Here is a 26,257-nt window from a genome sequence, read left to right on the forward strand (position 1 = left end):
ACCTGCCAACCTGTCAGCTCAGCCTTTTCATCCCCAAACTTCTCTGCACTGCCCCGACGAAAGTTTAGCATTACCAGTGCTTGACTAACTGGAGAGGGACCACTTGGCGGGATGGGGGTTACGGGGTCACGTGCGCCGAGCCTCCCTCCCGGCCGCCGGCGTCTCTGGCCCGGCCCGCGTTGCTAGGTAACAGGTAAACTCCGCAGCTGGGAGCCGTTTGAGAAGCGCTGGACCCGGCACCGCGGTTCAGGTGCTTCCCCAGCGGCCCAGCGGCAGCAGGAGCGGACCGAGGGTAAGAGCGGACGCGGGGAGGACGTCGGCGGCTGCAGACGAAGAGTGAAGGGGAGAGGCCTCGAGGGTGATAATCACCTATAGCAAGAAGCTCCTCGTGGGGCGTCCTTCCGGGCTGGCTCTGCCGGACGGTGGATGCCAGGGACTAGCGCTCCTAGTGTCCCCCACCCCCACCCCACCCCGCCCTCCCTCATTAGTTCTCGCTCCCCTCAATGCTCCCTGAGTCACAGGACCCAGCAAGTTCTAAGCACCGTGACTCCTTCACTCCTTAGTTGGGTCCTGACGCGATCTGTCTCCTGGATGAGAGGGAGGCAGTTTACAGCTGAATGGGTGGAAAATCCAGCCTGTGCTGGGGTTGGGGAAGGATGAGCCCGTGTGAAGAGGAGAGCTTTCTGAAGGGAATTATAGCGAATGAGCCCCTATTGGGGGCGGGGCAGGGCCTCTGAATGCATCATTCCATTTATTCCTCATCCTGGGAGTGGACATTCTTCTGCCCACCAGGGGATCTTACTGACGGTCACACGGTTAGTCCCTTCTTCCTGCAACAGGTTCAAAGTTTATCACATTCTCTTGAACCTCGGAAGTGCTTCCTTCTCTCAGCTTTCAGACTCTGTTTCCCCTTCTTAAATCATGACCTTGCTGTGCTGGGTTTTTCAAGTCAGACAAAGAAGAGGAGGAGTCGGGGAGAGAGCTCTAGGGGAGAGCCCTGGGAGACTGGGGTCACATCACACATGCAGCAGGAGATGAAGTGAGTAGTGGGCCCCTTCTCTGCACTGGGGATGGGGGTGAACAGAAGACCACAGTCTTCACTCAAGGAGGCAGCACTGCAGTGGGGAGAGCAGGGAAACACCGGCCCGCATCACACTCTGGTTCTGGGGACCTGCTCCCACCTCTGGCGGTCCTCATCCTCCACCTCTTGGCGCTCATCCCAGGCTGACCCCAGTGTGAAGTGGAGGAAGGGATTCCCAGGGAGAGCTGCCTCTTTTGAAGGCCGGTGAGTCCCTTAGGACTGCATATTCCAGAACATGCACAGACATAAGGAGGAGGGGAGGAAGCCCTCCCTCTGCCCTCCTCTGTCCCGCCAGGTGCAGCACAAAGACTGGGGGCTGCCCCAGGGACGTGAGGAAGAAGAGACCTTCTCATCTTTACAGCACCAGGGAGTCCAGGGCGAGGGAAACCGGCCATCCTCCACTTACCTCCCCGCTGAGTTCCTACCATGAACTCCTCCGGCCCCTCCCACTCCCTCGCCTCCCTGCTTGGAAAACAGACCTTTCTCTTCAGCTGCAGGTGGTTCTTCCTAGGAATTTCTTTGCTCATTATCATCATGCAAGACGAGTTTTGTTTTTTATGTTTGGTGATGTTTCTAACCTGACCGCCCCAGGATGCAGGAGACGTTTTTGCATTTTTTGCCATTCAGACCAGCACGGCTCCAATTCTGCACGTCCTTGTGTTTGAGACGCCTGGGGTCTCGAGGTTCCCACGGGTGGGCGATCTCCTCCCCCAAACTCCCAGGGCCAGCGATGCTGCTCCTGCCTCCCTTGGAAGCCCCCTTTGATGACAGCCCCTCTCAGACGCTGCTTGGGGCAGCCCCGCCTGTGGGACTTGTGTCACCAGGGCGGGGAGACACTCCTGAGACCCCCAGCTCTGACCTCGCCATTCATCTTCATGCCCTGCCAGCTTGTGAGAAAGAGCCTGCTCTGGGTCCTTGAATGAGCCGTCTTCCCATCACCCAGCCAGCCTTTAAATGTCCCCTCTGTCTGCCTCCAGATAGAAAACAATGCCTCTGTTCTCGCTCCCGGCTTAGCCTTGGGAAGCACCAACAAGGAAGGCAAAGCTGTTAAAAATATGATCTGGGCTAAAGAGGCTATTTTGGTCTTCCTGAAGTTTCCTCATGCTCTTAAGACTCCTTGTGTCCCCTAGGAACGGGCATTCTCGTAGCAATGGTTTTCGAACAGAGGGAGAGACAGCCAGCCCATAATTGCCTGAGTCTAGCAGTCCTTGGGGGTGGGAAGCGGGGCGTGAGGCGGGTGCTGCCCTGTTGTATGTCGACAGTATGCTGGGGGAGGGGGAGAGGCTAACTGAATGTGCATTCTTTCTCATGAGGCCCCACCTTGTCCGTGTAGAATAAACCCTTAGCACAACTGGCCACACGACTGGCTTCTATTCCCACCCTCTGCTCTCCAGGCCACTACTTCTACTTTTCTTGTCTGGAAGAGTTTCCAAACCTCAAGAAAGAGCAGAAAATGCTGCTCTCTGCGAGTCTGGTTCCGGTTGAGTTGTTCTGGGGCTGGGAGTGCGATGGGTGGTACTGTCTTCAAGGAACAACAAAGAGGCTTTGGAGTCGACCTCACACCCTCACCGCCCGCACTCCCGGCTTGAGCTGCTCCGGGGCCCAAGGCTGCCCCAGGCACATGCTTCGAGGCTGTCACACAGCTCCTGGCCCTGCATCTCAGGGGTTAGCAGCCTGGGCCCACCTGTCTCGTTCCTTGAAGCCCTGGATGTGGGAGACGTAGACCAGACACATATCGGGTCCTAATGTTCATCTGGGGTGACTGTGAAAAATGCACTTGCTAGGTCCCATCCCAGACGTACAGATCAGCATTTGCTGGAGGGGGCCTGGGAATCCCTATGTTTTGAATGGACATTTCAGATTTGAGACACATTGGCTGAGAAATTAAGGGCCCTCACTTGAAATCAGGGGTTCTCAACCTTGGCTGCATGCAGGCATTACATGGGGCGTCTTAAAAAAAAAATACTGCTGAGAGATTATGACTTAGCTAGTCTGCAAGTCAGCCTCAGCACTATGATTTTTGTATAAAGTCCTCCAGGTGTTTCTAAGTGTGTCACCAAGATTAAGAACCACCGCTTTAGAGTCAGATGTGTCTGGATCCTGGCTCTGCTTAAACTTAAGAACTGTGGCCTTTGACCAAGTACTTCCTGAACATCAGTTTCTTCACCTGTAGGATAAGAATAGTGGTGCCTCTTCTGGGCGTTGTTGTGAGCATGCAGTGAGCGTGACTGCTCTTAATAACCCTCCCCTCAACCAGATCGGGAACCCAGAGCCACCCCTGGCGGGGCCCGTGGGGACCGGGAAGCAGCCAGCTGGGGCTCCTCACCCCACACCCTCCCTCTGTTCCTGCAGCGGCCGGGACCATGGAGATCGTGTACGTGTACGTCAAGAAGCGTAGCGAGTTCGGGAAGCAGTGCAACTTCTCGGACCGCCAGGCGGAGCTGAACATCGACATCCCGCCCAACCCTGAGCTGGCCGAGCAGTTCGTGGAGCGGAACCCCGTGGACACCGGCATCCAGTGCTCCACCAGCATGTCGGAACACGAGGTGAGTCCCTGCCCCAGGGTCCGGGCCAGGGGAGGTGTGGTCCGGCAGGGTGGCAGGTAAGTGGGACTGGGTGACTCCACCCACCTGGAAGCCAGTTAGAGTGGGCCAGGGCAGGTGCTGGATGCGTGAGGGCAGAATCACCCCAAGACCCACCTCAGTCAGGGCCCAAGGTCAGAAGCCCAGGCACCAGCCAGTCCCCGGATGAACGCAAATCAAGATGTTCTGTCTCCTGGGGGCTCTGGCCTCACTTCTAAGACTCTCACTAGAATCGTTTTGGGCATTTGGTACAGCTGGGAGAGGTAATCCGAAGGAGGAAGGGATCCACGTCTACAGGCACCTGCCCAGCTTGTGAAAAGGAAAGGGTCTCATAAAAAGTTCTGGTCAGAAGTGCCTCCAAGATAAGAGAACGGAGGGTCACGTTGCTATTCAAACTCCCAGATTTCCCCCGCTCTATCTAAACCAAGTCATCAGCTCCTGATTATGTCAGGACAGTTGAGAGAAAATCCGATGGAAGGGGATAACCCCGTTGTCAGGTTCCCAAATCCATGGAGTGAAAAATCACACTTGATTTGGCCAAAACACTTTGTGGGTGGTTCTGATAACTCACAGGTCAAACAAACTGAGCTTCTTGCTTTCCCAGAGCAAGCTGCTGTCACGGGACCAGGATGATTTTGTCTTTGGCATAGTCACCCAAATGTGATGGCTGCCTTGAAGTCATCCACATTGGGGTCTCCTGTCAGCAGCTCCTTCCTGTTAAGACTTTTAGCTTTTGTGAGAACTGACTTAAAAAGGGAAAGGACAAGGGGGGTACAGAGTCTCCATTTGGGGTGATGAAAAACTTCTGATGGATGGTCGTCATGATTGCACAACATGGTGAATGTCCTTAATGCCACGAACGTATACATTTTTAAATGGTTAAAATGGTAAGTTTTGTGTTATGTGTATTTTACCACCATTTTTAAAATGGGGGGAAAATGGAAAGAAGGCAAAGAGGTTAGTTTAAGGGGTAAAACGACCTCTCCGTCATCCTCCCCCAAGAGAACGGGCAAAGCAAATCCTAACTCCTGAGTGTTTTTATGTGTCGATTCCTGGGACATTGTAAATGGCAGGGCAGGGGAGGATTACTTACTTTTTTCTTGGGGATTTCACAGAACAGACGAGTGGGCTCCTCTGGGCCGTTAAGGTTGTGATAAGCTCAGAACTGGGATTTCTGTGGCCACTGGCATCAGCTGTTAACTCCACAGGGTGGCACTTTCATGGCTGCCTATAACCACCTGAGGACCAGAAAGTGCCTTGCTGGCATCTGCAAATACAGTGGCTTTGGCCAGGGGCACCTCATCGGTCCATCCCTGAGCGCTCAGGGCCCAGGGACCCGGGAGTCCTGGGATCCCGGTCTGCAGAAGCGGCTGGATGCTTAAACCAGGGCCGGGCATCTTCTCACATGCAGGTCTCTGTTTAGGCCAACACAGAGCGGTTTGAGATGGAGACCCGGGGGGTTAACCACATCGAAGGGGGCTGGCCCAAGGATGTGAACCCCCTGGAGCTGGAGCAGACGATCCGCTTCCGGAAGAAGGTGGAGAAAGACGAGAACTACATCAACGCCATCACGCAGCTGGGCTCGGTAAGGCTCCCACGGCGCCAGCGCTCAGGGCCTCAGCCATCGCTCTGCTTCCCCACCTGCATGTCAGGCTCCTCGGAGAAGGACGCCTCATGGAGCCTTCCCTCTGGGAGCAGGCAGACAGCTCCACCCTGCACAGACCAAAGGGCAAGGCGGGGAGGACCAAGGGCTGAACAGGCTCTAGGAGGAAGAGTCTGAGGAGTGGGAGACGCCTTGGGCAGAGATCCCCAAGGAGCCCCGCCCAGCAGCTACCTGCCAATAAGGATCAATCGTTCATTCGACACATTTGGACCGAGCCTCTGGTCTCGGCCAGGCTCGGTAGAGATTGCCAGAATGAAACTCACAGATATCCTGCCCCCAAGAGTTTGTTTCCCCAGGAGGCCAAAGACAAATGCAGAGGTATCATGGTACAACAGAGTAAGGCTGTAAACAAAGAGATGCTTTGCCGTTTTGCCCCATAAGGAGGAAGACTTGATCTCCTGCTGAAGGAGTCCAGGGGGACTTCCTGGAAGAGGCGGCACTGGAGATTGGGCTTTACCTTGTAGGACATTTGGAAACTGGGAGGGCTCTCTGGGGGAAGGAACCAGGAGATGGATGCCACATATGGAGTGATCACTAATTCTGTTTGGCTGAGAACTGTTTCTTCACTTTTCTTCCCATTGTGGTCCCTCAACAAGCCTTTTAAGACATTCCCCCAGCCCCTGCTGCTGCCATGAAAATGTAATACCATAGGGTTACTATATACTGTTTATGGACTGAATGTATATCTGTGCTTTGTACCCAAAAAAGCAAGAACCCCCAAGAACCAATTTCTACCCCTTCAGTGGGGATGTTGCCCCATAGAAAATGCATGGGCTGGAAGGATGAGAAAAGACTACTAGACATTTCTTGTCCCTCCCCAACCCCATCTCAGCCCTGATCAGGCTGAAAGGACCTCCCTGAGAGCTCCCGCTGTGTCTTCCTCAGATCATGGAGCACTGCATCAAGCAGAATAATGCCATTGACATCTACCAAGAGTATTTTGATGACGAGGATGCGGTGGAGGTGATGGAAGAGGCCCCTTCAGCTAAAACCATCAATGTTTTCAGGTACCTCTATAACCAGGCAGGTGTCTGGCCAATCTCTGTCGCGTCTGTGGGTGGGTGCTTCTAAAGGGGACCCCTTGCCAACTGTTCCATGCCATGGGTACAATGCCCTCAGTGCTCTTAGATTGGTAAAGGGCAGAGCAATACAACGCCCAGCAGACAAGTGGTCCCTACCCTGGGGGCAGGCCTGGTTGGTGGAAAGGGCGGACAGCGTCTGGGCAAAGACCAAGCCAATTTACTAAGCTGTGTATGCGTAGGGTCGATTCACACAGTGTGGAGAAGGCATAAAGTACCAAACATCAGTGATCCGGCAGCACTGTGGGCAAACAAGACCCTTGTCCCAAATTCTCAGGAGTGTGCCTGGAATAACCTCCCAGGACAGCAGTTTGACAACAGAAATTTATCGCACAGACATATGTGTGTGAAATCACTGGATATTCACCGTGGCTGGGTGTGTGCTAGCCAAAGACTGGCGGCAAGCTGAACGCATCGGTAGGGGGCTGGCTCTAGAGATTCTGGCATGCCCACACGGCTGAATTCCATGCAGCCCTCAGAGTGAATGAGGCAGCTCCTTACGTGCCTGGAGAGAGTGTTTCCAAGATGTACTGTGTGAAACCAAACCAAAACAAGGCACAGAACAGTGTTTACAGAACATTGCTTTTTGTCTAAAATACAGCTGTGTATATATGCCTGTGTGCACGTGTATATGTATATATGTATGTATCTGTGTGCACGTGTGTGTGTGCTTGTAACTGCTGTAAACACCTGTATGCAGGTTTTTGTGCGGACATAGGCTTTCAGCTCAACTGGGCAAATACCAAAGAGCATGACTGCTGGATTCTCCACCTTCCCTTGTAGTTTAATATTAATGAGAAATCAAGCCTCAGGCTCAGAGCCTTCAGCCAATAAAAACATCAGACTGAAACATAATGTTTTATTTCCATTGGCTTAATTTTTATTATTAGTTTTTATTTATGGCTGTTGAGATCAATTTTCTGATTAAGGAAGTCCCATCAACTTCGCTTTTAAAATAAATTTCTTTGAGCGAATGTTTAAATATGTTTGAATTCTTTTAAGAAAAGGTTTAATAAATAAGAAATTGGAAAGTTTTGCATTTCCATCTTCTGCCCTCCTGTTCTCTCCTAAAGGGATCCCCAGGAAATTAAGCGGCCAGCCACGCACCTCTCCTGGCACCCCGATGGCAACAGGAAGTTGGCAGTGGCGTATTCTTGCTTGAATTTTCAACGGGCCCCTGAGGGCATGAGCAACGATTCGTACATCTGGGACCTGGGTGAGAAACAGAGGGGTCCAGTGTCCAGGGAAGGCTGAGGGAGTGGGGCGGAGGCCAGGGAAAGCACAGGGGCAGGAGGTAGAAGCAGTGACACTCTCTTGAGGCTGGTCCCTCACAGGGAGGGACCAGGGACCCAGGAGGAAGCTGCTGTCTCATCCCTTCCCTATCTGGGTTCAGGCGCAGCCAGGCAGAGCCAAAGCAGAAGCAGGAACTTCCTTCATTTCCTCACCCTTAATCAGGGCATTCAAGGCCAGACCCCACCGAGTCCCAGCTCTGGGTCCCTGAAGAGCTAATCAGAAAGAGTCCCCAGTAGACTGAGAAGGGACCCAAAGGGGAGGGGCTGGGACTTTTCCCCAGTTCATGGCCAGTAGGGGCACTGTGTCCACTCGGGAGCACAGAACGTTGTTGACAGAGGGGCTCACCCCAAGGGCAGAGCTTGGCAGGTAGCAGGTGACGGGACAGCACCTACTCCAACGTCCCATTGTTGTCCTTGTGAAAATAAACATTAGCAGGTGTGGGTGCCAAGGCAGAACTGAGCCCTTTATACTCTTCAGCAGCTCAGCGAGCTCTTACAGCTGCCCTCCGGGCTGGACTCCACCATCAGTCCCCGGAACAGACAAGGAAGCTGGTTCACACAAGTCAGGGGAGAGTCAGCTTCATGTAAAAGACTTCAGGTCAAAATCTTATTTTATACCAAACCTGGGAAATGGACTAGAATTACAATCACACACACACACACAAACACACACACACACACACAATTCTGACTCCCAAAGATAAAACCAATAGAAGAGCCTCTGAGGGTAGATGGTGGCCACTGAGGACCAGAGGTTGCTGCCTGGAAAAAGGCGTCCTGGCTCCCCCCACCGCCACCCCACATCTGTAGAAGGGGTTAAACTATCCCTGATCCTGTCCTCTTCTTTCAGGTCTGGTGGGATAAATATACTTTGTTCTGCTTTGCAGAAAACCCCAACAGGCCAGAAATCGCTCTGAAGCCGTCTTCTCCTCTTGTCACCTTGGAGTACAACCCCAAAGACTCCCACGTGCTCCTGGGGGGCTGCTACAATGGGCAGATCGGTAAGGAGGGACCCGGGCACTCAGTCAGGAGCCAGCCCCCTTCCCCCTCTGGGCCCTGAGGCAGCTTGGCCCCTACTGCTGTCCGGCCAGTGCCCACCTGCCAGACCAGGCTTGCCATGGAGGACAAAGTGGGGTGGGGACTTCCCACAGCCGACCAGCTCCAGACATCCAGGCGAGTCAGGTTTTGCTGATACCTTAGCAGTGTCTTTCGTTGCACAAGTTTAAGTTAAGTCTAAAATTCGTTCAAAATAAAAAGTTAAGAAAATTGTAGATCAAGTAAAGTCAAGGAACATATACTGCGCACCTACCCTGAGCTGGGCTGGGGTGGCTACAGGCAAAGGGATGATGAGACCACTGGGGGGGAGGGGTGGTCTCTGTGTTGGGAGAGGCAGTCAGGGAAACCTATATGACCATGGACGTGACTAATACCAGGCATACAGAGTAGGGAAGTGTGCCCTCCTCTTCGGTTTCTTGGAAGAGTTTGTGAGAAGTTGGTATTGATTCTTCTTTCAGTATTTGGTAGATTTCACCAGTGAAGCCGTCTGATCCTGGGGTTGTCCTTGTTGGTGGTTTTAAAATCGAAAATGTAACCTCTTTATTTGTTCTAGGACCTTTCACACTTTCTATTTCTTCTTGAATCAGTTGTGGGAGTTTGTGTCTTTCTAGAATTTTTCCATTTCATCTAGGTTATCTAATTGGTTGACAGACAATTGTTCATAGCATCCTGTTAACAATCACTTCACTTCCGTAAGGTTGATAGTAATGGCTCCTATTCTTCCCTGATTGTAGTAATTTGAGTGTTCTCTCTTTTTCACTTGGTCAGTCTAGCTAGAGATCGGTCAATTTTGTTTTCAAATAACTGACTTTTGATTTTATTGATGTTCTCAGTTGTTTTTTTATTCTCCACTTCATTTATTTCCACTCTAATCCTTATTATTTCCATCTGCTTGCTTTGGGTTTAACTTCCTTTTCTTTTTCTAGAAAGTTAGATTACTGATTCAAGATACTTTATAGTTATGAATTTCCCTCTAAGCACTGCTTTAGCTGCACCTAAGTTTTGGTATGTTGTGTTTTCATGTTCATGTACTTCAAAGTATTTTCTAATTTCCCTTTGATTTCTTCTTTGACTCATGGATTATTTAAGAGCATGTCATTTAATTTCTATATATTTGTGAATTTCCAGTTTTCTTTCAGTTATTAGCTACTGGTTTTATTCTGTTATGGTAAGAAAAGATACCTTGCATGATGTTAGCCTTTTAAGATCTACTGAGACTTGCTTTATGGCCTGGCATATGGTCCACCCTGGAGAATGTTCCATGTGCACTTGAGAATAATGGGTTCTGCTTGTTGTCAGAGTGTTCTGCAGATGTCTGTGAGGACTCATTGGCTTATAGTGTTGTTCAAGTCTACTATTTCCTCATTGATCTTCTGCTTTCTATCTGTTATTGAAAGTGAGATATTGAAGTCTGCAACTATTATCATTGAATTGTCTATTTTTCTTTTCATTCTGCTTGGTTTTGCTTCATGTATGTTAGGGCTCTGTTGTTAGGTGCCATCCTAGTTCAGGCTGTTATAACAGAACACCACAGAGTGGGTGGCTTAAACAACAAACATTTACTTCTTATACTTCTGGAGGCTGGGAAGTTCAAGATCAACTTCCAGCTCATCAGCACATTTAGAACTATTTTTTTATGCAGTTGTCTTCTAAATATGGTAGAAGAAAAAAGTTGCAGACAGAAGTTCATTTATATTGTCTTGCACATTTGCCCATGTAGTTATCTGTACTGGCACTGTTTAGTTCTTCACATGGGTCTGAATTACTCTCTAGTGTCCTTTCATATCAGCCTGAAGGACTCTCTTTGAGTATGTCTTGTAGGGCAGATTTCCCAGCAACAAATTCTTAGTTTTTGTTTATCTAGGAATGTTTGAAATTTCTCCTTCATTTTTAAAGAGTAGTTTCACTAGATATAGAATTCTTGGTCGACAGATTTTTTTCCTTTCCGTATTTTGAATATGTCATCCCACTGCCCTCTGGACTTCCATGGCTTCTGAGTCTCATCAGCTGTTAATTTTACTGAGGATCCCTGATCCATAATGAGTTCTTTTTCTCTTGCTGCTTTTACGATTCTGGCTTTGATTTCGATTATAATGCGTTTAGGTGTGGATATCTTTGAGTTGCTCGTACTTGAAATTCATTGAGCTTCTTGGCTATGTAGATTAATGCTTTTCATTAAGTACAGGAAATTTTCAGCCATTATTTAGGCTATCAGGCTGCGGGTTTTTACCAGAAACACAGAGTGTTAATTTCCAAGGCTATCATAGAAACAGAGAGTATGGCTCTTAACTAGAGCAAGTTAAAATGCAGCAAAATTGACTGTTCTTCCCAAGATTCAGCTGTTTTTCTTGGATAAACTCTCTGATTTGCTGCAAGCCTTTGGCTAATTTCCAGAGTTCTGAAAAAGTTGATTCTGAGAATTTTTGCCGATTTTTCCTTGTCTTTATGGAGGAGGGAATTTTCAGAAGTCCTTACTCTGCCATTTTTGCTGGTGGCATACGCAGAAGACTGATGTTTTGATCTCTAGTGAGCTCAGAAGAAACCTGCCCACATAAGCCCAGAATGCTCCTGCCTTCCCTCCACCTCTGGCTTTGAAACAGCCAAACACTTAATCCTCCTGTCTGCATCCCAGGCCAGACTCAACCAGGCACGAAAAGGGTTCCTCTCCCCTCCTTCTTTCACATGCTGTCTTCCTTCCCCTTCTTCCTCCAGAAGCAGGGGCTGGAGTGTCTGGGAAACTTCTCAGAAACTCTCTGTGGCCAGCGTGACTCCTGGCCTTCTGAGGCCTCTGATTTCCCTCTCTTGCTTGTTGCCTCATCTCCAGGAGAGCTCCTGGGTTATGAAACAGATGTGGACCCCCATAAATCTCCTTGCAAATCTACCTGGATGCCAGGGCTCCAAAAGACTGAAGCAATTCAAAAAGATACATGCACCCCAATGTTCATAGCAGCACTATTTACAATAGTCAAAACATGGAAACAGCCTAAATGTCCATCAACAGATGACTGGATAAAGAAATTGTGGTATATTTATACAATGGAATACTACTCAGCCATTAAAAAGAATGAATAATGCCATCTGCAGCAACATGGAAGTAAGCAACTTAGTGAATAAGTCAAGACAAAGACAAATATCCTATGATATCACTTACTTGTGGAATCTTAAAAAAAATGAACTTATTTAAAAAACAGAAACAGATTCATAGACATAGAAAACAAACTTACAGTTACAAAGGGCAAAAATGGGGGCAGGGAGGGATAAATGAGGAGTTTGAGATGAGCAGAAACAAACTACTTATATAAAATAGATAAACAACAAGGTCCTACTGTATAGCACAGGGAACTACATTTAATAGCTTATAATAACCTATAATGAAAAAGAATATAAAAAAGAATATATATATATATGTATGTATAACTGAATCACTATGCTGTACACTGGAAACTAACACAACATTGTAAATCAATTATACTAAAGTTTAAAAAAAATTGAAAAAAAAAAAAGAAGCAGAGCCACTCTGCCATGATTTATTCAGGAGCCCTGCCTCACTCATTATTCATAACCCCGTTCAGTGGTTTTTCACAACAGTTCAGACCAGCCCAGGCTGTGGGGTAAGGACATGGTGGGAGCCACCCTTGGAGCACTGATTTTTACTCAACGATAGTGAGCTTAACTAAGAAAACCCATTTCGGGGCCAGGTTGGTCCAAGGCCAAATGCCTTGGACTTGAACTTGGACTTGGACTTCATAAATCAAGATTTATGGATCAAGGACTTCTGTTGTTGTTTTATGAAGCCAGCTTTCCTAGAAACAGTTCTGAGTAACAGGGTGGGTCCTCACCATTCACTCGTGGGAAAATGAAAACAGAATCTCTCTGGACAAAAAAAAAAAAAATAAGGTTTAAGTCTTCCTTGGCAAAGCAGAAGTGAAGCACTCACAATGAATCAGAAGAAAGGATAAATCTCCCTCTGTGAGTTTCCTTCCAATCAGAAGCAGCAGAGGTACAGAGGCTAAAAGGGAAGGAATTTATGCAACAGGAGAGATTTGCCTGTGTGTTCTTACTTTCCAGAGCCTTTCCCTGGAGGAAATGCTCCTCTCTCTGCCTGGCTTACTCCATCCTGAGGCGCCTCCTCAGTCATAGTTCCCTCTCACTTCCTCCAGGAAGCCTTCCCTGACCACCTCCATGTGCGTCTCCCAGCAGAGCAATCACAGCATGGACTATATTTGCAGGTCCGCCTCCCGCCTCCCAGGGACTGTGCCTGTCTGAGTCCCAGTGGCTCCCCCAGGGCCCAGTGTGGTGCTCAACACATGTTAGGGGTTCAGTGGAATGAATGAAGCACGCTTTGGGGGCTGGTAAGAAGCTCAGGCTTGTTTGAACCTAGCCCTGATTCTAAAAAGACCGCATACCTGCCAAACCAAGACAAGCAGCAGCCCTCTATCCCATGCTCCCTGCACCAGGGAAGGGATCCTATGCCCTGTCACCTCCCTCTCGCTGTCTTCCCCACCAGCCTGTTGGGACACCCGGAAGGGCAGCCTGGTGGCAGAGCTGTCCACCATTGAGTTCAGCCACCGAGACCCTGTGTACGGCACTATCTGGCTACAATCAAAGACGGGCACTGAGTGCTTCTCAGCATCCACGGACGGGCAGGTACCGACCAGCCAGGCGCTGTAGTGGGGGAGGGGGTGGGGAGCAATCGTCATTTCCTAGTTCCCCATCGGAATCACCTAAGAATGTTTCCTTTTGCATTTCATTTTTAAGTTGAATAATAGGTAATACATGCACACGGAACAAAAGCCCAAAAGCACCAAAGGGCAGGCAGTGAATCGCCTTCCTCCCACCTCCGCCTTCACGCCTCCCAGTCCCGCTCCCTGTAGGCGCCCACCCACATCGACCTTTCACATCTGCCTCCGGGGAGAGTGTCTACATGCAGAAGCAAATGTATCTGTCTTGGCTCTTTTTCTATACACTTTACACGTTGATCTGCACTTGACAGTTTTCATTTCGAATGTCTTGAAGATAACTTCATATTTCATAAAGCACTGGCCTCTGCCTGTTAAGGACTTAATAAATTATGGGTATTCTGAAATGTGTTTTAGTGGATTTTAATATTTTGTCATTACCAAAAAAAAAAACGTAGAGTGTATTTGTATCTAGATTACTACACACATGGGATGCGTATGTTCGTGGCAGTGGGATTTCTGGGTCAAAGCATAGGTGCATTTTGAACTTTGCTACATGTTGCCATATTGTGGGGAGGCTTTAAGAATACAGACTCCAGGGGGCCACACCTGGTGATTTTCATTCAGTAGGTCTGGGGTGAGGCCTTAGCACCTGGGTGTTAGGAAACTTGTCCATGACTCTGATGATCAGCCAGGCTTGGGACGGTGGACCCAGTGATTCTCAAAGCATGTTGGTTCCTGTGGGTTGCTGGTAGCCTCTGTCAGACACACTTTTGGCCCCAGTGACTGGACCCAAGAAGGTGGAAGGGGTAAGGAAAGAAAAAAAAGAGCCCAGAGAATCGTGGTTCTTCAGGCCTCAAAATCGGTCCCTCCTCCCATCAGGTCATGTGGTGGGACATCCGAAAGATGAGCGAGCCCACTGAGGTGGTGATCATGGACATCACCAAAAAGGAACAGTTGGAAAATGCCTTGGGGGCCATCTCCCTGGAGTTCGAGCCTACTCTGGTGAGTGACCCTTCCTTTCCCCTCCCTGACATCCATTGCCGGGGCAGCCAGAGCCAGAGGCAGAACGTGGCTAGTGTATCAGACGCTCATGACCCCGGGCTGCTTCTTACCTTGTGTGCTGGACTCCAGGGAGCACTATCCTCCTATGATCCTCCTATGATCCTCCTATGATCCTCCTGGACCCGTGTGGTCTTTACAACAACTTTCCAGCAGGGGGCAGCAGAGCTTCTTGAGGAAGAAAGCCATTCTTATTCACTTAGAGTCACCTTTTGACTAGCGGTTGGGCTGAACAGAAGGCAAGCTTTCCGGAAGGACAGGATGCCAGAAAGGCCCCATTCTATGGGAAGAGCCCTGTCCATGACCGACATTTGCAGGCCAGGCTCCCCCTCTGTCCCTGCCCCACGTGGGACCCTGGGCTGGTCGCTTTACTTCCTCCAGGAAAAGAAGAGGTGCTGGAGGGGAGAATGAGGTCAGAGAAGGCTCCTTGGAGAACCAGAGCACAGGCATAATATGGCATTTGGTAACTGAGAAGGAACAGTAAAGAAATATCAAAGCAGGAATGGGGAGGTGTCAGAGGAAGGGAAGCTCCGGCTAAAGCCAGAAAACAGCTTTCCCAGATGGCTGTTGGCTTGGGCTGCTTCCTGGGTTTCAGCTCATCAAAGCCCCTTTGGGATTTGCTTCCAGGCCAGGTGACATCACTCCCCGGCCCTTGGGAGATGGAGGCGCTCCGGCCTCACACCTGCCCTGGGAGTCCCCGCCCAGGCAGACAGATGAATGTGGTGGGGTGAGATGGAAGACAATTTCACTGACCTCCTACCCTGGGCGTGGAGGTCAGGGTGGGGAGGACTCAGAAGAACACTCTGTCCGGGAATCAGGGATTTCTAGGCCAAGTGCTAGGTGTCGTGACCACGCTGCCACTCATCCCCAGCTCCCCCGTGCCTGGCACTGAGTGTGCCCTGTGTGCTGGGCACTTGTAACTGCATGATCACCCACGGCCGTCCTGTCAGATGATATGATTATCCCCATTCTGCAGATAAACAAAATGAGTCTTAGTAAGTCAAGTGCGCTAGAACCCAGTAAAGCTGGGCTCAAACCCAGGGCTCCGTCTCCAAGGCCCGGGCTGTCCACCTCACCCCCCACCGAGGAGCCCGCGGCTGGAGGCGCGATGGCCAGTCAGGACCCGGGCAGCTTATCTTCCTTACTAACTTGTAGGCACCCTGTAGCTGACTTTATTACTTACTTTCCTGGGCCTCTCAAGCTGTGTCTTTTTACTTTCCTTTATTTTTTTATTTTTACTTTTTATTGAAGTCTAGTCAGTTTACAGTGTTGGGTCAATTTCTCGTACACAGCATAATGCTTGTCATCCATGTACATACATGTGTTCCTTTTCATATTCTTTTTCATTATAGGTTCCTACAAGATACTGATACAGTTCCCTGTGCTGTACAGAAGAAACTTGTTTTCTTCACTTTCTTTTCACCCTCAACTTGTAGCCCAGTTGTTTTTTTTTAATAACAAGAAACACACAACATAAATTTTACCATCTTAACCATTCTTAAAGACACAGTGCATAGTGTTAAGTAGAATCACATTGTCATGCAGTGGCACTCCATGCAACGGCGCTCCAGAACTTTTTCATCGTGCAAAACTGAAACTCTGTACCTTTTAACCAGCAAACTTCCATCTCCCCCTCCCTCCAGCCCCTGTTACTTTCAAGCTCTATGAATTCAATTCTTCCAGGCACCTCATTTTAGTGGACTCTTACTGTGTTTGTCTTTTTGTGACAGACTTATTTCACTTAGCACGGTGTCCTCAAAGTTCATCCATGTTGTAGCATGTGTCAAAATTTTTCTTTCCTTTTTTCTTTCACTTTTCAGGAGCAGGGGAGGTAATTAGGTTTATTTATTTGTTTATTTTTAATGGAGGGGCTGGGGGTTGAACCCAGGACCTCGTGCATGCTAAGCACACACTATACCACTGAGCTATACCCTCCCCTACAGAATTTCCTTCCTTTTTAAGGCTGAACAATATTGCATTGTATGGAGAGACTGCATTTTGTTTATCCATTCATCTGTGGATGGACACTTGGGTTGCTTTCGCTCCCTGCAGCCCAGTTTTTCAGGGAGTAGTAGCCAGAGGCTGGAGGGAGTGCTTCTGCACTCACGTTTTACATTTTTCATTCAATCATTTACTTTATGTGTAAACAGACGTTCAGGATCTTTATGGCAAAATAATTAGTGGACATGATGATGCTATAGAGAGGGCATGTGATGAGGAGTCAGGAAGGGGCTTCGTGATGTGTGGGGCCCTTGAGCAGGCTGTAAAAAGGGATGGGATCTGATGAGGCTGCAAGGGCATGGGTGGCTACCTAGAAGAGGGTGGGGCGCCGCCCAAGGCACTTCCAGCAGCTTTGGATGCCCCACCCCGACCCCAGAAGGCTGCTCGTGGTGCCAGCTAAACTCTGAGCTGATGGTTCATGGAGCCTTCCACTCCTGTGTCACCCTCCCCACAGCCAACCAAGTTCATGGTGGGCACGGAGCAGGGCATCGTCATCTCCTGCAACCGCAAGGCCAAGACACAGGCTGAGAAGATCGTGTGCACCTTCTCCGGCCATCATGGCCCCATCTACGCCCTGCAGAGAAACCCGTTCTACCCAAAGAACTTTCTGACCGTCGGCGACTGGACTGCCCGCATCTGGTCGGAAGACAGCCGGGAGTCGTCCATCATGTGGACCAAGTAAGGGGGAGGTTAGGGCAGGAGAGGGATTCAGGGGGTGGAGGGGTCAGAGAGGGGCCCAGTCCAGCCCAGGAGCACCCTGAGCCCCTGTGTGTCCAGCCATAAAATGGAGAAAAGACCCTCCACTCTGTAGGTTGACTGTCTCCTTTGCTGTGCAAAAGCTTTTCAGGTTGATCTAATCCCACTTGTTTATTTTTGCTCTTGTGGCTTGTGCTTTTGGTACCATATCCAAAACACTCGAGCTTATGCTAGAAAACAGCTTGGCTCAGCTACTTTGCAGAGGAATAAGCTTCAAACTGCCCAGTTAACTAATAACAGCCACGGGGTAGTTTTTGTAACCCTCCAGACAGGATGTGGTAGCATTGCTCTTTGCGTCGCCTCATTGGGGTGGGGAACTGAGCTACCGGGAGGCAAAGCTGCTTGCTCTTGGCCTCTTAGCTGAGGTGACGAACAGAGCTGGGGTTTGAACCCAGGAGGCTTGGATTGAGAATCTGGGCACCTCATCCGGACAGCCTGGTGTGTCTCCTATCTTGTCAGGTGAGTAGGGAGGAACAGAGAAGGAGCTTGTGACAGAGCTGTGTGCACTATCATTGGACCAGAGAAGCTTTGGGGGCTCACCCAGTGTGCCCAGAGAGGGGCCAAGGGGATGCTATGAGACTGAGACCCCTCGGGATGGTCTCACTGCCCCTGGCTGAGCCCGGGCAGCCCTGCCCTGTAGAGATGCTATGGTGCAGGTAGAACCCAGAGCTCAGAGCAGAGGCATGGGCCTGGGGGACAGATGCCCTCCTCGCCTTCCCACGTGTCAACCTAGGGTTCCTTTCCAGCCTGTGTGGTCACGAACTCCCATGTCAATGCCACCGTGGACCCCAGTGGGTGCCTTTGGTTCTGGTGGTTCCCAAATCCAATTGCTCCAGGATCTCCTGGGAGGTTTTTTGGGGGGGTGGTAATTAGGTTTATTTATTTATTTAAAACAATTATTTTAATAGAAGTACTAGGAATTGAACCCAGTACCTTGTGCCTGCTAAGCGCATACTCTGCCACTGAGCTACGCCCTCCCCTCTGGGGGAGGAGTTATTTTTGAAAATCCCAATTCCAGGGCCCAGCCTTGGAGGTTCTGCTGTATTGGATCTTGGGTTTGGCCCAGGAATAAACATGTTAAAGAGGGCCCCCCCGGGGGGGCTTATGATTCAGCTTATCTTTCCTTTTGGAGCAAAAATCTGGTCCTAAACTTCCCATTCTGCAGGGGTGGAAATGGAGGCCCAGAGGGCAGTGCTTTGTACCCGGTCCCATGGGGAGTTAGAGGGATCTGTGCCTAGGGTCTGCGTGGACCTGGACGTTTTCCAACACCCTGGACTCTACAGGGGGCCAGGGTATGTGCTAATCTAGTGGTGGGGAGCAGTGGATGATGAACAATGCCCCTCCCTCTCTTTAAGCCTTTCTCAAGGCTGATTCCCAAAGGGAGTTGGTGTGCTAGTGTCCTGTGTGGCTCCTTTGATCTCCTTCTGCATAGGATTGAGCAGATTTAGCAAATAAAAATGCAAGGCCCCCGGTTAAATGTAAATTTCAAAAAACCCCAAGTGTTTTAGTACAAGTATATCCCATGCAATATTTGGGATATACTTATACTAAAAATTATTCATTGTTTGTTCAAAATCTCTGGCTTGGCCACCATGGGCCCAGCTACAGGTGCATCCCTCAGGGAGAAGGGAGAACACTCTTCACCGTCTGTGTGTATGTGTGTGTGTGTGGGTGTGTGTGTGTGTGTGTTGAGAACACTTAATATAAGATCTGCCCTCTTAGCAAATATTCAGTATACAATAAGGTATTGTTAGCTGTAGGCATTATGCTGTATAGTAGATGTTCAGAACTTACTCATCTTGTATAAACAGAAACTTTGTTTCTGTCTCCTCCACCCAGCCCCTGGCAACCACCTTTCCACTCTCCGCTGCTAAGTGTTTGACATTTTTAGATTCCAGATATAAGTGAGATCATACAGTCTTTCTATGTCTAGCTTATTTCACTTAGCATAACGTCCTCCTGGTCTGGCAGGATTTCCTTTTTAAAGGCAGGATTTCCTTTTTAAAGGCTGAATAATATTCCATTGTGTACATATATACATTTTTTCATCCATTCATCCGTTGATGGACATTTGGGTTGTGTCCATATCTTGACTGTTGTGAATAGTGCTGCAGTGAACACGGGAGTGCAAGTATCTCTTCCAAATCCTGATTTCAATTCCTTTGGCTAAAGAGCCAGAAGTGGATTGAGGACCCTCCACACTGTTTTTCACAGTGACCACACCAATTTACATTCTCACCAACAGCACACAAGGGCTCCTGTTTCTCCACATCCTCACCAACACTTATCTTTTGCTTGTCTAGTAATTTAGCCATCGTAACCGGTATGAGGTGGTATCTCACTGAGGTTTTGATTGCTTTCCCCTGATGATTAGTGATGCTGAGCACCTTTGCAGGTACGTTGGCCACTTGTACGTCTTCTTTGAAGAAATGTCTGCTCACGTTTTTTACCCATTTTTTAATCAGGGTTTTATTTTGTTGTTTTGTTTTTGTTTGTTTACTTTTTGCTATGGAGTTGTATGAGTTCCTTACATATTTGGGGTATCGACCCCTTATTGGATATACGGTTTGCAGATGCTTCCCGCCACTCTGTAGGTTGACCGTCTCCTTTGCTGTGCAGAAGCTTTTCAGGTTGATCTAATCCCACTTGTTTACTTTTGCTCTTGTGGCTTGTGCTTTCGGTACCATATCCAAAACTTCATTGCCAAGACCAAGGTGGAGGAACTTTTCTGCGATGTTTTCTTCTAGAAGTTTTACAGCTCCAGGTCAAACGTCTTTAATTCATTTTAAGTTGATTTTTTTAAATGGTGTAAGATAAGAGTCCAATTTCATTCTTCACTGGAGAACTCTTTGAGGATCTAGGTTAAACCAAGTAGGAAGCATAACACTCTCCTCATCTCAACATTGTGAACTTTTCTGGGCCGCTCTTCTTCCTCTGACTCCTTTCAGTGGGTCTCACGGCTGGGGAACTGGACCCAGCCCTGTGCCCTCGACTTAGCTGTGGAAAAATACCAGTGACCAGCCCATGGGGAGGACCCTACCCAGAGCCCTTTACAGTGCACACTGTGAGCACTGGGGAGCGAGGTTGGCGTGGCTACAAGTCAGACACAAGGAAGAACTTCCTGCCCAGCAATGAGACCCTGGAGCCCGGGAGGGGCTGGATGAGCAGAGCTGTGCCTCAGCAGGCTCTCTGGCCCTCCCAACCACAGCATCCCTGACCAGTGGCCCCTGACCTCCCACAGGTACCACATGGCTTATCTCACTGATGGTGCCTGGAGCCCGGTGAGGCCGGCTGTTTTTTTCACCACCAAGATGGATGGGACCTTGGACATTTGGGACTTTGTGTTCAAGCAGTGCGACCCTGCCCTCAGCCTGAAGGTCATGTACCCCCGACTCCTGCGGTCCCCACGCATCCAGGCCCTCAGACCCTGGTGGCACAGCAGAATCACCTGAGGGAAACTTAAAAAGGAAGGAAAAAAGCAGATTCCTGGCCTCTCCTCCCGCCAGGCCTTCCTTCAGAAGCCTGGACCCTTCCAGCCCCGAGCTAATTACCGCATCAGCAGAGCTGGGGCAGAGACCTGCAGGCTGGGGCCGTGGAAGAGCATGGGGTTTGGGAAACTGCAGAATGAATGCTGGGTGGGGTGAAGTGTCTTGCTGCTGATCTTAGACAGTGAACTCCATCCTGCGGGTTGTGGGTGGGGTCCCCCAAGGTCAGGGAAGTCACCAAGGGTGTTTGAACAGGGCTGTTTGGATCAGGCTCCCCAAGAGCCAGATAATCAGACAAACAGAGAGTGACGCTGCCCCTCTCTCCTCCCCGACCCGGGTCTGCCTGGCCCTTCCAGCAGGTGTGCGATGAGGCACTCCTCTGCCTCCGGGTGCAGGACAACGGGTGTTTCATTGCCTGTGGCTCCCAGCTGGGGACAGCCACGCTGCTGGAGGTCTCGCAGGGGCTGTGCACCCTCCAGAGGAATGAGAGGAACACGGCCTCCTCCGTACGTGCGGGGCCCCGGGGGTAGGGAGATGCATGCACACCACCTCCCATCCTGACCCGGCTCCGTGGAGAGAATCCGATGCCCCTCCCTCTCAGCTCCGAGGAAACGGGTGTTAGGGGTGTCTGAACCTGCCCTGGCTCTGCCGCTCAGCAGCCACGTGGCCCCGGGCAAGTCACTTGACCTGTACAGGCTTCAGTTTTTCAGCTGCATATCAAAGTGGTTTGACTAGGTCTGTCTGTCAAGGCTCAAACAATATACATTTTTTGGCCACAGAAGCTGTCAAATAAAGGCCTGGTAGAATGCCAACAGAGAAGACAGCCGGAGGGAGACCGCCCTGGGGAAGGGGCACTGGGGGGAAGCTGAGATCCCTTACTACACCCCACCCTGCCCTACCAGGTAGCCCTGGAGGCACCTCCCCAGAACCGAGGGGCCCACAGAGGAATTGCAAACCCCCAGGGCTGAGACCCTGGGAGACCCTCCTGGCTCTGCCTGAGACTGTGGACCCACCATTGACCTGGTCCTCGGTGGGCCCAGGGCCGCCATGTTGCACAACTCCAGGGGCTGTTCTTCACTCCGGTGTCCGCATTCTTGGGCCTCCTTGGAATTAAGTAACTTGTCATCCCTGCTCCCGCCTTCCGACCCCAACATTTAGCCCCCCTTTCTGGCCATTAGCCCCTAGTGCAGACCTCTGTGTGGCTGCTTTGAGGAGACCGGGGAGAACCTTCCCGGCCCCAGTGCTGGGAGCCAGCTGCCGCCTGCCCGCCTCTCCCCACGGCCTCTCTGTCCCCGTGTGCCCCAGATATTTGAGCGGGAGACCCGGCGGGAGAAGATTCTGGAGGCCAGGCACCGCGAGCTGCGGCTGAAGGAGAAGGGGAAGGCGGAGGGCAGGGACGATGACCTGAGGGAGGAGGAGCCCGCCCTGAACCTGGAGGAGCTGGTCACCAAGGCCGAGGAGGAGTTCTTCGACATCATCTTCAGGGAGCTGAAGAGGCGGGAGGCAGAAGCCGTGAAGAAGAAGCCCAAGCCTGTAGGGGTCCCGAGAGGGGCCGGGGCAGAGGAGAGGGTGCTGGGAGGGAGCCACACACCTGGGCTGCCTGCTTGCTGACCTCCCGGGCGACCGCGAGCAAGTGGCATCACCAGTGGACCTTCATTTGTCCATCTGGTAAATGGGAGGAATTCCCCCCTCCCTCCCAAGGAGTCCTGAGTCTCCAAGTGGACTTCAGTCCCTCTGAGGGCAGGAGCCATGCCCTGTGCCTCCTGGAATCCTCTTCTCCCCACCTGAACGTGAACGTGACTGAATGGGGACCGGGGGCAACATGAGCTGTCAGAGAAGAGGGAACCCAGAGGCCCGGGGAGGAGGGGCTGTGAGATCCGCGGGGACCCCGCCTGGCGTCACGGTGTGGGGAGATCTGCCCTGAGCTCGTCTCTCCACGGCCCCAGCTCCACAGCACCTTCTTGAGGTGCCGCCTGGGCTGGTCACTTCACTTCTTGGCTCCTTAATTTTCATCTGGAAAATGAGGAAATTGAGCTATAAAGGTGGTGTCTGGTCACCTTCCAGGCCCTTATCTCTACCAGGGGACAGAAAAAGAAAAAGACGTGGTCTGTCTGGGCCGTTGCCTTTATGGGCCCACAGATGCGATGCTAAGATGTGAAAGAGTATAAACGCAGCCCGGAAGGGAAAAAGCAAGCGAGCATTGGGCCGGGGTCTGCCCTGGGGAGCAAGGCTGGCGACCTAATTAGGGGGCGTGGCCTTGTGCCAAAGGAAAACATAGGGCCCTTTGTTCAGACAGTATTGAGAAGTCCAAGGCAATGGCCAAAGAATGTTAAGGCAAGACCCTAGTCAGCACAGGCCGTGAGACGGCACAGGGCGCCGGCCCGTGAAGCTGGCCCTGTGAGCGAGAGGGGCCGTGTGCCGAGTGCTCGGGCCTGACGGAGTGACGGGGACAGAAGGTGGCTGAGCACACGGAGAAGGTCATTGGTTCCATCTGCTTGCTGCTCCCCAATTCTGCCTCCCTCCCACCCAGCCTAGGGACAGGCTGTGACTTCTGCATTTTGCATGTGGAAGTACTCGGATCTGAGTGGCTTTATTCTCGCAGCATCCGGGTGGTACCAGTGGAGCCGAGGCGAGGCTGGAGTCTTGGCTTTCTGACCCAGAGCCCTGGGTTCTTCCCACCCATCACCCTAGGTCCTCCAGCCCTCCCGAGGGGGACCCTGGCACAGTGCAAAGTGGCCACAGACTCCATGCCTGGTGCCGGAGGTCCCCAGATATGCTCCTCACAGCAGCTGGAACATTCTAGGTGAAGGCACTTCCCACCCCTCTCTGAGACAGGCCAGAAATTCTGGCCAGAAATGCTGGGGTCAGAGCTGAGAAAGCACTGCTGGGTCCTGACCCTCATTATTTCTAATCCCAGACACAGCCCTGCGAGGAATCATGTCCCCTTTACAGGTGAGGGGACCAAGGAGACTCAGGAGGAACTAGCCCGAGGTCGCCAGGGCAGCAGGCCGTGCCCGCCGTCCTCGCCCGCCGGTGCTGTGCACCCCCTAGGCCCTCGTGGCCATGGCACTGGCAACACGGTCTCCTGGGCGCTCAGCAACCCAGGCTCAGGGGGTTAACTTCCCCGGGGTGCAGGGGAGGCCTGCCCCCCACCAATGATTCTGTGCTGTCTTTCCATAGCAGGAAAAACCAAGTCTGGAGACAGACGAGGAAGTGGAGGGAGAGGACGAAGGGGAGGAAGAAAGAGGCGATGAAGGGGAGGAAGAAGGAGGTGATGAAGAGAGTCCGGCCTTGGAAGGTCAGACTTGACCGCAGCCCCGCTCACACGCACACCTCTTGGCACTGCCCTGGTTTTACAAGCTGGTCCCCGCTGAGCCGTGTCCCCAGGGACCCCTGGGAGGTTGGGGGTTGGGGGGAAGAGGCAGGGCTCCTTCATGAGTTGGTGCCCCTCATCTCAGCCACACCCCGGCCGACTCCACCCAGGTCCCCTGGCCCTGCCTGTTCCCTTTGATTCAGCTTCTCAAGGGCTTTCCCGACAATCATCTTCCTCCACAAGCTTGCAAAGCCTCCGCTGGGCTTGTCACAGCCACGGCCACGGCCGGGCCTCTGAAAGGCCTGTGGGTGGGGGAAGGGGTTTCTCCTTGCTTGCTGGCCCTCCCCACCCACAAACCACTTGGGAACAGAGAGTCTGTCCACTTCTAAGAAGTCTTTCCGAGCAACTCCCCTGGGGAATGTCTGCCTCCAAGAGGGTGAGAGTCGATGGATGAAACCCTCTCGGCCACTCTGGTTCATGGCAGCTGCCTCCTGTCTTCATTCTTGTGAAACCAAATTAGCAATAGCAGCGTTAATGCTTGGTGCTTATTCTGCGTCCTGCATAAAAGGCTTTTATCTTCCTCTGCTCGCTCTTTAAAGTCCCTAGAAGGTCTGCGCTCTGATAATGCTTCCTCGACAGAGGAAGAGGCAGGTTCCAGGAGAGGTCAGGGACTTGCCAGGTCACAGGGCTCGTGAGGGGCAGCGTGGGCACAGGGGCCCGGGCAGCTCACTCCCGACCCTGCACGGCAGTCAGCTGTGGACCGGGCTCTGTGCAGGGCCCGCGGGGGCTCCAGGATGGGCACTGGGCTGCCCCAGAATCACGGCAAAGCAGGGCGTTCAGTGACTGTTGTCAGAAACGTTGGTAGGGCGAGGAGGCAAGTCAAAGGCAGCTTGGCGCCAGATCAAATCCCTGCCTACTGTTCCTTCTGTGGGTGTTGGGTGATCCTGATGGTGCCCTTTAAAAAAAAAGTCTGTGTTCAGAATCGTATTGGGGAAGGACCCAGGGCCAGTCACCCCTTGTACCCAAAGGGGAAAAAAAATCGAGTTGTCACTGTGAATAGACCTTGATAAAACAATCATCACAGGTCCCATTTACGGATTGGTCGATCTTTGCAATAACCCCAGAAGGACTGATAGCACCATCTTCAATTCCCGATTCACGGATGTGCCAAGCAAGACACAGAGAGCAGAAGGGAGTTGCCCGAGTCTCATGGGAGCAAGTGGCTGAGCTGGGACTTCAGCCCACAGTCCGGCCCCAGAGCTTATGCCCATCCGCGCCCCACTCCCAGGTCTCCCAGGAGGAGGAGTGGGCCAGCCCGGCTTCTGCTCCCTGCCCGGGGTTGCATCCAGGCAGAAGGTGCCAGCACATCCCGCATCCTGCTCTGTACGGTCCCCTGTGATGAGTTCCTCATGGAGCAAGGGCACAGGGAGCCCCAGAACCGCCCAAACAGCAGTGGTTTCGGCTGGGGGTGAGTCTGCCTCCTATGGGACACTTGGCAATGTGCAGGGACATTTTGGATCGATGTAACTGGTTGGAGGGTGCTACTGGCATCCCGTGGGGAGAAGCCAAGGATGCTGCTGAACATCCTACAGTGCACAGGGCAGGCCCCACCACAAAGAATGATCCAGCCCAAAGTCTCAACAGTACAGAGGTCAAGAAATCCTGACTTAGGGGGAGGGCAGAGCTCAGTGGTAGGGTGCATGCCTAGCATTCATGAGGTCCTGGGTTCAATCCCCAGTACCTCCACTAAAAAAATAAATAAATGTATTTATTTAATTACCACCCCCCAAAAAAACCCAAAAAATTTAAGCAAAAAAGAAAAAAAAAAAACCCTGACTTAGAGGAAAAAAGCTATCCAAATGAAATGTCCCAGGGAAAGTCACAGCTCCCTGTTGCTTTAGCCCCGGGCACACTGATGGACCCTTGCATGAGACGCTGGGCAGATGAGCTCCGAGGGAGAACATTCTTTTGCTGCACTAGAATCTGGGCCTTTGGCTTGTGTTGGCCGGGGTGGGCCACCCAGGGGCCTCAAACCCTTCAATGTGGCACAGAGGGTGCCACTGTGCTGGGTGGCATTTGAGGAATGGGCGTGGGAGAGGAGAGGAGACCCCCCCCCCCGCAGATGTTGCGGGTGGGGCAAAAGGCGGTGAGAGCTCTGTGAACGCGCTGCCATCGCTGCCCCTCCTCACTGATGAGCACTACGGATGA

General features: G+C 51.3%; 1 protein-coding gene across 2 annotated transcripts; it reads left to right on the top strand.

The window, feature by feature from the left end:
• The first annotated feature begins 204 nt into the window (after positions 1–204).
• Positions 205–24,629, top strand: DNAI2 (dynein axonemal intermediate chain 2). 2 transcript variants are annotated; one of them, XM_072939521.1, is made up of 13 exons: positions 205–292; positions 3,434–3,627; positions 5,087–5,248; positions 6,212–6,333; positions 7,479–7,621; positions 8,585–8,698; positions 13,261–13,400; positions 14,315–14,437; positions 16,950–17,173; positions 20,493–20,628; positions 21,096–21,242; positions 22,042–22,269; positions 23,917–24,629. In XM_072939521.1, the coding sequence occupies exons 2-13, from the start codon at positions 3,445–3,447 to the stop codon at positions 24,043–24,045; spliced, it is 1,851 nt and encodes a 616-aa protein (XP_072795622.1). In that variant the 5' UTR covers positions 205–292; positions 3,434–3,444; the 3' UTR covers positions 24,046–24,629. The 2 variants fall into 2 exon arrangements, with proteins under 2 accessions (XP_072795622.1, XP_072795623.1); XM_072939522.1 differs by having other exon boundaries at positions 23,920–24,629.
• The last annotated feature ends 1,628 nt before the right edge of the window (positions 24,630–26,257 follow it).

Source organism: Vicugna pacos, chromosome 16 (genome assembly GCF_048564905.1).
Source record: "Vicugna pacos chromosome 16, VicPac4, whole genome shotgun sequence".
Classification (NCBI taxonomy): Eukaryota; Metazoa; Chordata; class Mammalia; order Artiodactyla; family Camelidae; genus Vicugna; species Vicugna pacos.

What these genes read in the sequence shown, in the direction of transcription:
- DNAI2 (XM_072939521.1), top strand. Translation starts at nt 3,445, where the DNA reads ATGGAGATCGTGTACGTGTACGTCAAGAAGCGTAGCGAGTTCGGGAAG. An exon ending in TTCGTACATCTGGGACCTGG is followed by an intron (nt 7,622 to 8,584) that starts GTGAGAAACAGA and finishes TCTGCTTTGCAG; the next exon opens with AAAACCCCAACAGGCCAGAA. An exon ending in AGAGGAACACGGCCTCCTCC is followed by an intron (nt 21,243 to 22,041) that starts GTACGTGCGGGG and finishes CGTGTGCCCCAG; the next exon opens with ATATTTGAGCGGGAGACCCG.